General features: G+C 42.2%; 1 protein-coding gene across 9 annotated transcripts; it reads right to left on the bottom strand.

Annotated features, from left to right (window-relative positions):
- Positions 1-1,310: 1,310 nt before the first annotated feature.
- plekhm1 (pleckstrin homology domain containing, family M (with RUN domain) member 1) lies at positions 1,311-11,757 on the bottom strand. 9 transcript variants are annotated; one of them, XM_035533263.2, is made up of 12 exons: positions 11,600-11,757; positions 10,554-10,725; positions 9,068-9,309; positions 7,875-8,474; positions 7,241-7,745; positions 6,949-7,114; positions 5,157-6,092; positions 4,696-4,841; positions 4,422-4,615; positions 3,569-3,632; positions 3,180-3,337; positions 1,311-2,926 (listed from the first exon to the last, which is right to left on the bottom strand). In XM_035533263.2, the coding sequence occupies exons 2-12, from the start codon at positions 10,605-10,607 to the stop codon at positions 2,821-2,823; spliced, it is 3,171 nt and encodes a 1,056-aa protein (XP_035389156.1). In that variant the 5' UTR covers positions 10,608-10,725; positions 11,600-11,757; the 3' UTR covers positions 1,311-2,820. The 9 variants fall into 9 exon arrangements, 7 of the variants coding, with proteins under 7 accessions (XP_035389156.1, XP_035389157.1, XP_081553449.1 ...); XM_035533264.2 differs by having other exon boundaries at positions 10,554-10,642; XM_081697323.1 differs by lacking the exon at positions 10,554-10,725 and having other exon boundaries at positions 11,600-11,756.
- Between the last annotated feature and the right edge of the window lie 2,627 nt (positions 11,758-14,384).

The raw sequence follows: 14,384 nt of genomic DNA, 5'->3' as shown, positions 1-14,384 counted from the left end.
AAATGTGTCACCTGTGCGCTGGCGCTTTTTAACCTAGATGAACGTTTCCTCCTCCCGCACAAAAATCGGCTCCACATACACGGCTAACGAAGAGAGGACTAGAAATGCAGTGATCAAAACAGATCATGAGAGAACGCTAAAGTCATTTCTTAATAAGTGGCACTTTTAGCACGCTGCCAAAAACGCGGTGAATATATGAGGGATTTTTTGTTTGTTTGTTTGTTTTTAAGACTGAAACAGCAAGTTATTCTCTTCTCTGCAGTCTTCTCTACACAAACGTAAAGACGGCGTGTGACAACAATGGCTAGTGACATTTTTTGGCCCATTTTAACATGAAATAGTGGTGCGAACACTCCGCGTGGTGCTTCCTCTAACCAGCCTCCGCAGCCAGATCTGTAGTCTGATGGCTGTAAAATACTAGTGTACAAACTATAAACCTAGAATATGGGTTTGGCGACACTGCTTATCACGGTGTTAAATGTCTTCCAGTAATTATTCTCTGCTCGGACACAATAGGACCGTAAACGTAAATTTTCAGACCTACTAAAAAGGTTCAGCTCACTAATTAGTAGCAAATCGGTGCCTACTTGAGTCTTAAAGTAAAATATACAGGGAAGAAAGTTACTACCGCATACAAACAAATTGCGATTACCTGAAAGACAAGTACATACAGCCTATATATGGGATGTGTAGAAGCGCGAGACAGAAGGCGAAAAAGAAACGGCATAAGGTAGGAAACAGGAAGAACCAGTTCTGGGTTTTAATGGAAGACATTGCAACCGAAAATGAGGAGAATGACTACTCATCAAAAGAATGTGTGCATTTAATCTTACAACGCTCCTCCAAACTCTTGTCTTTTGTAGCAAAACGATCTGAGAGCACTTGAAAATGTGTACACTCAGCTCTGAGAGTTATCACTTCTTGCAATCACACAGCAGCCTGGAGGTAGAAGGCCTAACGTGCAAAAACACCGCTCCCCAAAGCTCACTTGAAGGACGGTAAAGCATATACCACCATGAAACAAACTGATCCCAACCCTACGAAGGCATGCTTTCTGTGAGTGATCAAAACTATCAGGCTAAACAAGATATCCAAATATCACTGAAATACTGAATCAATCTAACTAGAGAGAGAGAGAAAAAAATACATATGTGAGTTTTAAATTTTTATCATGTCAACAGCCAGTTTGTTATATATATATATATATATATATATAAATTTAAAAAAAAACCAGTACAAATCTAAGCACTTTAATTTAGCCAAAATTAGTATATGCATAGCAAGGGATTTTGGCCTGTCACCACCCCAAAAAAAATGGAAGCGCTTTTATTGGTGCACATACATGTAAAGGCGGCACAGAACTGTTTCTGCTCCTGCCTGTACAAGATACATTTATTTAGCTATTGGACGCCACTGCTCCTTACCATCCCGAGGTCCTGTCGCTAGAGTGGAAACGTGTTTTAAAAGATGAAAAGAATCTTAACGTAGGAAAAGAAATTTTATATATTTTAATTACACACAGAATAAAACGTTAGTGTGCCAAAAACGTAAGACTTGTTTTACTAAAAGACAAACATTTACATCTTCAAATTGAACATTTTTAAACTTGATCTGACACACTAAACCCATGTATGGCAGAGTTGCCCATACACATACTGATGTGTTCTTGGAGTTTTTTTTGTTGTTGTTTTTTTAAGATGGAGCACATCAGAATTCAGTTCCTTGTGCAAGTGACAACCAAATAAACAAGGAAGTGTGAAAAGGAAGTGCTCTCTATATGAGAAATGACGTTGCACATGGAAAAGCTAATGGGTAACCCTAGGTTAAGACTTTACACACACCTTACTAACCACAAATAGGCTGCCCATCATGGTTACAATTTGATTATTTTTACTCCAAGTTCTTGCAGAGCACTTCCTTGTCAGAGCTCTGTTTAGCCAATTATGCCACCAAATAGAAAGACAATAGTATTTTAAAATATTCTTCTAACATTTTTGGCACACTGTAGACTTATGTTCAAATGAAGTGTTAACCATTAAACAGAAATATGAACAAAAACTAAAAGGAGACTTTAATGTGCAAGTTTCAGGATGATTCATCATTTATACTACTGCCATATTAAATTATGCCTTAATCACTTATACAACTAGTGTTTGGTCTGTACACAGGTATTAATAAAAACATTCCCTTTGACACAGGAAGAGTAGCACAAAAATACCTATTAAAAAGGTGTTGGGGGGGGGGGGGGAGTCTGTTCCGTGGCAAAAAAAAAAAAAAGATCATGTCACTGGTTTACTAAAAACGGCTTCCTAAACTGGATGCAGAGCAGTACCTATTGACAATCTAAATCCAAGCCTTCATAACCTCTGCATGAAACTGCTAGAACGGTAAACAAACAAAAACAGGATCCAGTCAAGGTCATCTATTCTGATACCAAAAAGGTCTGTCAAATGGTTGAAAGCCAAGAAAAGCAGAGCCAGTATAAAATGTCCATTAACTCAGTCAGCAGAGACAATACTGGTCTCTGTTAGTGCAAGTTACAGCTTGGACCTCAATCACGCCACAAAACATCACGGATTGGCAATACACACATTCTGTATGTGTACAGTCATTTATGCTTGTACATGTATATAAATAAGTGCACTTAAGGCTACATTTTAAATATATTAAGACTTCATGATCACTGCTTGCAAAAGAGGAATCTTGCCTGGCTGTGCATCAAGGAGGCTTGGAGGGACATAATGCACCTACAGCTCACTCCTGCAAGCAGTTATGGTTTAAGGTTGGAAGTATGGAAAGCATAAAGGAACAAAAGGCTCGTTAATACAAGTCTCTGTCCCGGTATCTCTGCAGCCGCTCACAACGAGGACAGGCAAGATTCTGAGCCTTGCAGGAGGAGTGGAACACTGTCTTGCACACTTTGCACCTGAGAGAGTGAGAGAGGGCATGAAATAGAAGTTATGTAATCGTGGCTGCACAGGCAGTCAGCTTTACAACTGAAATTTCACAAATCTGCAAAAGTCTCACTGCTTCTGCTTTGAAGTTCAAGATGGAACTCTCAGCAGCTGGAGATACCTAGTTCTAGGCAAAAGTGAGGGCACCCCTCATGTATCTAATGCACGTGTGAGGTTGCATTACTGTAGCTTCACTTGACATTCCCTGGGATGCGGGTGGATTACCTGGACGTGCTGTCAAACTGAAAAGGAAAGATGATGTCATCTCTGTTGCAGATCTGGCAGATGAAGCCTCGCTGGGTGCAAAGATCACAGTTATGCACGTGATTGGACGAGAACTGGATAAGATACTGCAGGAAGGATGCGTAATGGCCATCCACTATCTGTAGAGTGAGCGAGTGGGTGGGAATAAATTGTTGGGAGCAGAAACAAGTTTGAATAAAATATACTGTATAATTTGGGAATCAAATCATTGTTTTTCAGGATATCACCATATGCTTAAATTGTTCTCTTAACTGATGCGATTGTGGGGAACAGTGAGCTGCTTTTTTGATCATGAGTCTGACCCTTTCTAAATAGCAGAAAAAAAAGCAAGTTTACAGTACAGCACTCACCTGCCGCAAGTCCATTACACTATATAGATGACTGGACTCCAAAAGATAGGTCCTTTGCTCCAGCCTATAGTGAATAGGTACTTTAGAATTGTCAGTCATGCATTTGAAACCCTTAAGTCCATCTGAAGTAATAACACATTAAATCAGCAAAGCACACAAGGAAGTGGGAAAAGCATATTAAATGAGAATAAGAGCTAATCTCACACGGATTTTTATTCCCCATATGGCTGACTACTAGAATGCAAAAAGAGAAGAGTTCTCGCATTCTTAATATATAGCTCTGGAAGAAATTAAGAGGCCACTGGAAAATTCTGTATCACTATCTTAACTATTTATAGGTATGTGTATGGGTAAAAATGAACCTTTTTTGGAATTTGGGAGAAATGTTTATGGAATAAAAAGTTTAAGCATTTATTTGATGAAAAATGACAACTGGCCTTAAAAAAAACAAAACAAAAGACAGACCTTGAATAATGCAAAGAAAGTTCATATTCACTTTTTGGCATACTCCCACTAGTCTTTCACACTGCTTGTTTTGGTCAAGTGATCACCTAATCAGTACCTCATCATGTACAATGAGGTTCAAGTTTTGTTGAAATATTCAACATTGAAGAGAAACAATAGGTTATAAAAAGTTTCTCTAATGTGCGAGTTTCATGAATTGTCAGAATTTTCTGCACATTGTATTGCAGAACTCAGCACTCCAAGAGATGTTCTCACTTCCAGCCTACAGTGAATAAAGCTACTAAAGATTTGTCATGGCACATTTAAAACTCATTACCCAATTTAAAAAAAGGAAAGCATTAGTCCATAAATGTTATGGCATCCAAGACACCCTAAAGCACACAAGTACCTGGGCTCCATGTTTTTTCTGATTCCACTTCGGCAGATAAGCAGGTAATCTCCGAGAAGGCGGAGTCTCTGCCTGAGGCAATGGGCTGTTGCCATGGTTTCAGTGTGTTTAAACAGGTCAGGGTTTAAGATGTCCAGATTCAGCAAAGGCTCCTGTTCAATATCAGCCAATAGCTTCAGGGCCTGCCTGGAGACCTACACACACACACACACACTAAGAACTAAAAATAGAGAGTATGAATAAATTTGTGTTGAAGCACATCAGCTGTGCTCACCTCGTGTGCATTGAGGTCCCAGTTGTGCACCATGCGTGATGGAATAATGCTGGTGTCGCCGTAGTGACAGGTATCACAGTAGTACTGACCTGAGAACTCACACAGCTTGGCCTGGCCCAAAGACACACCAATCTGCCTGGGACATCCTACACACACCTCTCACTTTAGGTTTCAGACCACCATTTATCTAATGGTAGTACAACAGCATGCCCAAAACATCCCACTAGTTACTATAGGCACTTTTAGCATAAATGAGTTACTATTACTATTCAAGCCTAACAAACCATCTGCATTTTTAAACCATAAAAGGACATTCAAGTAATTTCCAACACATCACAAAGTAATCTTGTACGAATTAGTAACACTGCTTATTATTTTTTTTTTATTCTCAGTCACTAACTGGTACCAACTGGTGGTTACTAGCTCATGTTAGCATGCTATGCAAGCTGTCCATGACACACCTGCACACTTGAAGTTCTGCGAGTCCAACCCTCTTTCCACAGGGACAGTGGTCAAGTGAGCTAGCAGCACCCCCTCTCCCTGCAGCCGGTGCTGGACCAGCCGGTTTACGTTGCCTCCCTGCCCCCTGCCTGGGTAGGCCACGTCTCCACCCATCCCGTCCTCCTCCGTGTCCAGGTAGGAGCTGAGCACTCCGCGGATGAGGCTCCTCCAGATGCACGCTTCCTCTGCGCTCTCTGCTCTGAATGTTAGCGTCCCGTTTGCCATCAGAACCTTGAAGAAGGCGGGGCCTCCTAGAGCCGCATCAGGCACCACGTCACGCACTGTCTCGATGGGGTGCACGAACGCGGGTGTCTTGTGGCCCTCTCGCACCGCAAAGGCCCGCAGCGCCTCCAGCGAGAGCGACAGCACCAGCGACGTCCAGCCGAGTTCCTCCCGGCTGACGTACACGACCGCCTCCTTAATAGCATCTGGCTCTGGGTTGGCAGGCCGGCTCCAGTCGGTCTGTGGTGGCTGGGGTGTTTCTCCGGGCGTCCGCTCAGGGCTGGAGGGTGCTGAGGCGGGAGAGGGGGTGCCCAGCTCATCACCCAGAGCCGAGGACTTGAGAACCTCGTCACGGGCCATCGGCCGGGCCTTGTTCACGGCCTCCAGGATGCGATCCACCCAGTCCTCGGCCTCGCCACATGACGGCGCTCGTAGATACAGCGTTCTCTTGCCTGAGAAGGTGAGGCAGAAGCGGCCCTCGCCGCTGGCTGAGAGGTGCACATCCTCACAGCGCAGCAGAGAGCAATTCTTGTAGCACACGCGCTCATCTGCGTCGGCGTAGAGGCGAAGCTCAAAGGGCGACAGCTCGCAGTAGTAGCTACTCCACAGCCCAATGGCTCCACGCAGCTCCAACTGGCCCAGCTTCAGCAGACCTCGGAAAGGGTTGGACAGTCCTGAGGGAGCCAGAAAGAAGAAATTGGTGCGTGTTGGTTATTGTTGTTTGAGGAAGCAATGTGGGGGACAATATACTAGGATGCATTTTAAACTACCCATAACTAAGCAGAGCAGCTTATTCTATGTACCTAAAGCAAAACTCAAGGCCCATTAATATTTCAGTGCTGAGCTGAAATAAGTGGCCACATGCAACAGCTCCCAATAACCAGACTTTTATGGGTCCATTTTAAATGCAAACGTAGGTAAAGCTCCAACCACCACAACCTTCCATGGCCCACACCAGCTCACAAGAGCATGTGGTCTGACCGAGGCGTCAGCACAAGCCACTTCCCCAGTGACACATGACGACCACAGCCAAAGGTCACAAGGCACTGTTGCTCCCTTTCCTAGATACAGTTCCTAGTTCTGGCTATGCAGAGCAAAAGGCATCTTTTCCTTCTTTTCATCAATTGGTATGATTACTGATTAACTTCTAAATGATGAATAGGAAGACTTATGTCCAGGCATGCTACAAATCAATGTGCATCACTCCCAGCATCGACTAATCAGACTGGTCAGAGCAGCCTTTGAGCTCCAAATATTTTTAAGCTTGTAAGAATCATTCCAATACCAACACAAAATTGTTTCTAGGAAAATAAGATGGGTTTTGCTGATCTGTGGGAGAATAAGACCATAGCTCAGATTAGAGCCGGAGTTTGAGTGGACTCGGGGAGCCTTAGGACTATGCAAGCCAAAAAATATATATACCACTTATGCTTTTTAAGAGTGTCAGAATTTGGCTTGGGAACAATTTGTGGAATTTAAAACTACATTAGTCAGCAAGCTTCGTAAGAGCAACATTGCCACGTCTCATACCAATCTGTCTCCGGTGGACCACACTGGGTGGAGACACTAGTTCAGGATCAGTAGACACTGTGCCATTCATCAGGGTGATGTCGGAAGTCTCTGGCCCTTCAGAATCCCCACTCCCGTATGGATCCGGTTTATAGAAGTCTTCTTCAGAGATCCAAGACGGGGATGTCTGAGGAACAGATAAGCTCTCAAGCATGCAAGCACCATTTGACAAGAAACATCTGCACAACAATGCTCATCCTTGATAATACAGGAATGCTGGAATGCTATGAAAGAGTAGACCCAGGAAACTTACTTGGGAGCAATAAAGGGAGCCTGAAGAGGTTTTCTTGCTCAGAACACAAGAGCGTTGGACAGGCACATGCCTGGAATCTTCTACCAGGCCAGAGGTGAGTGGACAGGGAGTGTCACAGGGCACTGGGTCAGAGGCCAATCCAGAGGTCAGAGCAGGAGTAGGTAAACAGACAGTGCCAGGAGAGTCCTTTTTCTTACAGTTCTCCTCTGGAACAATCGTTAGAGATGTTTTCACTGGACCCAAAGTTACAATGGCAGCGTTAGGCTCCGTGGCAGCCTCGCTATGCATCTTTCCCTCCAAGCCAGATGGGGGTGCTGCTTGTGCATTTTGGACAGATGTGTCTGGTGAGTGTGCAAGTGAGTTGGGTTCCTCCTGTTTGTCAGATGAGGAGGGCTTTGGCGAGTCTTCATCACTGCTGCTGTGGGTGGTAGACTCAACCATGCTCTCTGGAGAAGGGCTGCTCACATCTTCCTTGGTCATTTTCTGGCTGGAGGAACTACCATCTCTGCAACAAAAACAGTCATATTTACATATTAACGTCATCGACAATGTAGAATTTCTAGGAGTAAAAAAAGTAAATCAAGTCAGCAGCACAGCCTTCTTTACCTTGTCTGTTCTTGGCACAGCAACTCACCCGATTATCATGCTCTTGTCACGCTCGCTGTGGCTGAGCTCTCCCTCATGCCCGGTCAAGCTCTCCCTGTCTGGCAGAGGCTGCCCATCAGAGCCAAGACTGGAGGACAGCAACGATGAGCCTGCCGTGTCCAGGCTCAGGTCAGAGGCCGTCAGGGAAGACCTGGCTCCACACGCACCGTTCGGCACCCTTCCCAGCACCTCGACAACCCCATCCGAGCCAACAGATGACTGTGATATCGCATCCCAGGATCTCCGGCGCACAGCAGTGGGCCGTGGGTCGTTGTCATTCGCCACTGGGCACAGGCCAGCGAGTGCCAGCGGAGTGACTGTCCACTCATTCAACACGGCTGACTTGTATGAGAGCTGGAAGGAGAGTGAGGTGAGGCCCTGCAGGAGGCTGAGAAGCACCTCTCGCTCCTCAGGGTCCAGAAGCAGCGCGCCGGGCTGGTAGTGGCCATCCAGTTCGGAAACCTCACGGAGGAGTGAGGCCAGGTAGCACTCCAGCAGCCCGTCATTCAGTGCAAGACGCACCCACGCCCGGCACCGGCCCACATCTGAGCTGATGAAGCTCAGGCCCTCTAGCTCCAGAATCACATCTCTGAAGAAAGAGTGCGTTAAGGTCACCACTGCAAACTGCGGTGTTTGTAACACAATGTTCTGTTTTTCAGTTCTCATAAAACAAGTTGTGACCAAGCTGAATAAAAAAAAACTAAACACCAACAGAACTTGACCCTTGTTTTACCAAATAAATCAATAGAAGCAATTAACTTCCATGTTATAAAAAGGTAAAAAAAAGGGACATGAATCAAGAATGTAAGCATTGTTCTTAAAAGACCCTGAAGGATGAAAGCTGTCAAACAGGCTGAAGTGAGCAAAGCTGTGTCACCTGACCGGCTTACCAAACCACATGACTTAAGTAATCCTACTGCTCGTCACAAGCCTCTTTTTTCTGTCTCCAATTGAGTATAGATGAACAGACACCCTGAGAGGTCATCATCTAACCATCATCAATTTTGTCCACCAAAAGCATTAAAACAACAATCCTGACTATCCTAACACCAAGGCACTGAGAAGCTACAGCTTAAAACGAGACATGGAAACACTAAAGAATCAAAGTACACAATCTCATTGGACCTTGCCAGGCAAGTGTTAACCTGAGCACACCCGAGCCACCGCCTATCTTTGACCTGCCTGTGGGTGACGGTTTTGAGCAGACTCCAGAAGGTGGGCTGGGGGAGTTGGGGTCCCTTGCGGCCACGCACCCCAACAGCGTCAGCGCGGATGTGTTTGCTGCGCAGGCCGTGGATGAAGACGGCCTCCAGGTCACAGCACAGCTGGTTGGCATCCGAGTCCTCACTTGTGACAGGCACGTCTGTGGCCACGTAGCGTTTCTGTAGGGCTTTTAGGGTTTGGGCTAGTTTCTCCTTGATGTTCTGAAGAGGAGAAAGAGCAAAGGTATTGGAAGGACACAGTGGCACATGCACGCTGTTTGCACCTGTTCAGCATTTTTCCTCAGACACAGTCCAAAGCACAGGTAAGCCAGAGGTCAAATCATGTCAGAACAGGGACTTAACCAGAAAGGTATAGGATAATAGCTTTACCTTTCAGTAGATCAGCAATGTTTAGCCTACTTGGACAGTCATTTACACACCTGTGTTTTGGATCAACACTACATTTAAGCTGTGTTGTGTGAGTCTTGCCATCATAAATCGGGGATCAAATCCTGGTAACCTTACAGACCAGATCTAAGAACATTCAACAATCTCCAGTTGTTGCCGCATTATTTTGCGGACCCAGCTGACTGGGCGCGGGACATGCGACTGTCCATCTGACAGTGCCCATTACACCTCTGTCCTTGGTTCACCGAGGGTAGGAGTACAGGGTGGAAACTAACAGACTAACTTTTGCAGCAGGACACGTGGGCATGAGCCATACCTACAAAGCCAACTGAGTCATCTGATGTCAGCTGACTGCATGGGAACATGGCCTGAGTTGACTAAAAGCCACCTGCCTCACCACAAAGACAACACAACTTAAATGAAAATGCGAGCTTTTACATGGCTCAATTGTAATAGGCTATTACTCTGCATTTCTTTTACTGTTAAATATCCCCATCCAGAGAATAGGTAATTGGTGTTCTCAAATTTATGACTATGGGTGTATTACACCATTCAGCATTACAGCAGAAACAGGGGGCAACTGTAGCATGAAAGACTAACAGTTAATGCTAATAAAACATGGTTTTGCATCGGTTCTAGTATATTAGAATGAAGTACATACAACAAAATGCAAACAAAGTTTCATAAATGAGCCTAGCACTACATTCCACCCTACAATGTCTGGGCATTTTAGTGAAAATACATTCAGTAATTGAACCACTGAATCATGGCATGTTACATAGCTTAGACAAAATAGCATATGTGAATCCTTTTTACCTCCAATCTGTCTCACTGTGCCTAACCTCTGACTTTGAGACACGGAGCCAGCAGATTACTGTGGCAAATGGTGCATTCTTATTGTGAATCAAAAGAAAAGCTCCATGCTAAAGCGCAGCTGTAACTGATTAGGATATAAAGGCCAAAAGATTGGCATCACATTACAATGTCCAACAGGTTTGGAAGATGGAAAAGAACACAATGGCAGGCATCTCTCTACAGAGGGATCTTAGATTACTAACCTGTTTGCCATTTTTAACCTCTGGAATGCAGTCAGTAGTCTGGGTGGCGAGCATGGCTTCTTAAGTTTACCTTACTCCCACTTGACACACTGCAAAAATAAATATCCCCGATTTTACCTAAATTTCTCAAGAGTAGCGAAGCCCTGTACTTAACCTCACCACAGTTCACAGTCTGAGGAAAAAAAACAAAAAACAAAAAAACATTAGAAAGAGCAAAGATAGAGGGTAGTTTTTCTTAAGAAAAGGAAGTCATTCTCGGAGCTCACTCTATTTATTAATTAAGTTTCCGCAAAAAAGACCATTTCTCTTTGTAGCTTCCTCTCCAAGTGTCTCAATTATCATTGCAGAAAATGCCAATAAACTGCAATTGCAAATGTCGACATGTTTACGAACTTTACGATATGCTACGCAGTAGGATGTTCCAGATATATCAGAAAGGGGATGTCACACCTTGCCTCAGATGTACTGACATGTTAGTTGTATGACTTCGATCAAAAGGTGCCGGTCAGTCTTGAAAACAAGACGACGACACGACTGCTGCAAAGTTAAAATGTCTAGCTCCATTTACGCATTTGAATTGCGTTTTCATACAACAACCGAGTGACCGAGATCACGCCACTGGTTTTACAAAACGGATATTTAAGCGTCATATTTGAAAGCATTAATATTTTTATTCAGTTTTGCTAGTTAACCTAGCTAATTTAACTAATCTAACCAGATACTGCTTTAAGTACAACCCATTACAAAGTATAGCTATTACGCATTCCGACAATTATGTGAATACTCAACTGCTATTTGCTTTCTGTTAATTTAGCTAGTTAGGTTGGTCAGCGAACAATGCATTGTTCTCTGAACAAAACAATCTGCAATCTACCTAACGTGAGTCTGCTGACATCTTCAAATATTAATTCGAGTAGGCTGAAAGTTTGCTTACAACAGTAAACGCTCTTCGCCACAAAAACAAACTGTAAGCTAACCTAGCTAGCTAAGATGCACTAATGCGGCAGTGTAGCTAGCTATCTTAACGTTGTAGTCGAGCGACTTACCATTAGAATATTGTCTGTCTCTCAAAGGTCGGTGGAACGTGAATCTAAAATTATGAAAGGGGTTTATCTTCCAACCTTCTCGACCAGCCTTCAGCTACCGTTAAGTAGCAAACAAGCCGTGTTTAGTCCTAAAGCGTCTCAGCTGACACCAGGTGCATTGTGGGCATTGTTCAAGCTTATCCGTTCATATTGCGTAACGTTTACGCAACCTGACCCCAGGAAACAAATTAAAATGTGCCACTACTCGACTATTATACAAAACATGCGCTGTGTTTTGTATTAATTGCCTATTAACTGTAACATACTGTTAGTATTTTCTTGTATTTGCAGCTATTTTTATTTTTATTCTTGTTGTTTTGTTGCTGTTGTTGGTGATGACAGAGATGACTTCTCATTCTTCCTGACATAATCAGTTTGCCCATTTAGGGATCAATAAAATGTTACCAGCAAGCAAACACCAAGACTTACAGGGTATTGTAAGTCATGATTAGATCTACACACATCTCAGTATGAGGAATAGATTAATTCAATGTTATATTGTTTAAAATCCGTTTTACTGAGATCGTTAACTTTATCAAGATAATATTTTTCCAAGACAGAGATTTTTCTTCTACGTATTAAGCACATGTAAAATGCGTTGCTACCCAAACCCATATATAAATTTCATAGAAATATAAAGTTCTGATTTAGGGAAGTTTCAGCAGCATAGACCCACACAGAAATGTCTTAGAGACTTCCATCCCACCAAGAGGGGTCATGGATATTTAATACACAATAAAATTATTTTAGCCCACTTTTTGATCGTGACAACATACAGGCCACATTCTTTAGTCTGCATATTACCCTAGGCCCATTTCACATGCCCGAAAGTAATTCCAGTGAAGCATTAATGACCGCATTGTAGCCTGCTTCATAATATGGATAACAGTATACATATTGCATGCGGTAGAGGTGGGAATTGACATTACTGGACCTCCTTGAACATTTTTTAAATGAAGCATGAATGAGATTTATTTCTGAAGAAAAAAATCTAACGATCATGCTCAGTAGAACGAGAGGCTGACATTAGGGTAGAATTAATGTCATTAAAACTTGGAGTTAAGATAGAAGTAAATTCACGAAACACACTGCGCAAATATCAAACCATTAAAACAACAGTGTATTGTATCTTATGCATCCAGCTGGAATAGCGAATTGTTTTATTGTTACGTTTAAACAAATATAAAGTTATGTTTTCATGATATTTACACAATTATTTCAATGATTGATTTCTCACTTACTGTGGGATCTTCAACGCTTTCGGTTTCTCTTTCACGATTAACATGTAAGACATTTCCTGTCCCTTCCGTGCATCAGACAGGTACGTTTTCGTGAAGCCAAGCCCACAGTTTCGTCATGAATATGCATACCTAAAGAAAATCAGACTAGCTGAGGTTCAGTAAGAATATATTGTGTTGTATATGAAACATATAGTATTCTTATTACAGACTGGTAAGAATATGACACAATTAAGTAAACTATTGTCCACTAATATACATTATTATGATTATGATCAAATCATTAAAAAATTAATACAATTAACGCCATTAACAGAGCATTTTACAGATATCATCAAGATAGAATCAGAATTTCATGGTGTGCAGCATGCTATTTGGCAGTATATGTGAATGGATCAGTCACAGATTCCATAGTTACCGGGAGGAATGCTTGAAACTGCTTAGAGAAATGGTGAGTCTTGATTATTCTGTCTTAACATACGGCTCCCCTTTCTGAGATATCTGTTAGTTTAGAATAACTAATTCATGTAGTAAGGAGATGTTGTTAGTATGTGCTGTCAAGCGCTTGTTGGCTTTTGCTGCTGTTTATGTTTCCTGGAGGGCGGAGAAGACGTTGAGGACATCTCCATCCCTGGTGTCTGGCATACCTGGCATCAGTGGTTCATACAACACAGACATTCTCAGATTAGTAAATGAGTTATATGCTAAATATGAGTTATATGCTTTTGTGATCCTCGCACACATTTCCATCTCCTCCTTTCACTGTAAATGGCATATTCTTCCATTCATGCAGGTCAGTCATCAAATGAGAAAAAACAAGACACTATCCTTGTACTTTCAACAGTTGAGAGATCTGACCCACAATGCCATGGTGAGTCACCCCCACCCCCCCAAAAAAAAGACTCAAATGCACAGAAACAGAAATAGGAAAAAGGTTTTATCCACTTGTGCATCTGTATAACTTACATATCAAAATACTTCTGTTTGCACTTTCAGGGAGATAAGAAAAGCATGTGGGAGTGGATAAGAAAAGAACTGCTGAACATCCTGGGCTTAATGATCTTTTCCTCAGCATTAATTTGCAAATGAAAAGTCTTACTCTATATTATTTAATCTTTGTTTTATACGTTTATATATGTAACTTTTCATGAGGCGATTCATGACGTGTCTTTGAACTTTTAAATTGTTTCAATTATTCTATTTATTCATTTTACTTTATTTTGAGTTGTTATTTAAAGACAAAGTGGCAACCTAAATTGTGATTTCTGTACGGGATTTTATATATATATATATTTACATTTATATTATAAACATTTCAAAACTCAAACTATTTATATATAAAATTAAAATAAAAATTTAAAGCTTATAAATATGCCTATTTGAAAATTATTCTTTAGTATGAAGATATGATACCTGCACTATAAGAAAAAAAGAATGAGATGGACTTTAGTTTTTTCCATTTAAAAAAAAAAACCCAATGTACACAATTTACATTAATGTATTCTTAA

This window comes from Electrophorus electricus, chromosome 15 (genome assembly GCF_041902795.1).
Source record: "Electrophorus electricus isolate QZ-2024a chromosome 15, ASM4190279v1, whole genome shotgun sequence".
NCBI classification, from domain to species: Eukaryota; Metazoa; Chordata; class Actinopteri; order Gymnotiformes; family Gymnotidae; genus Electrophorus; species Electrophorus electricus.
Note: the sequence above shows the minus strand (reverse complement) of the source record. Positions and strands in the feature narration are given on the sequence as shown.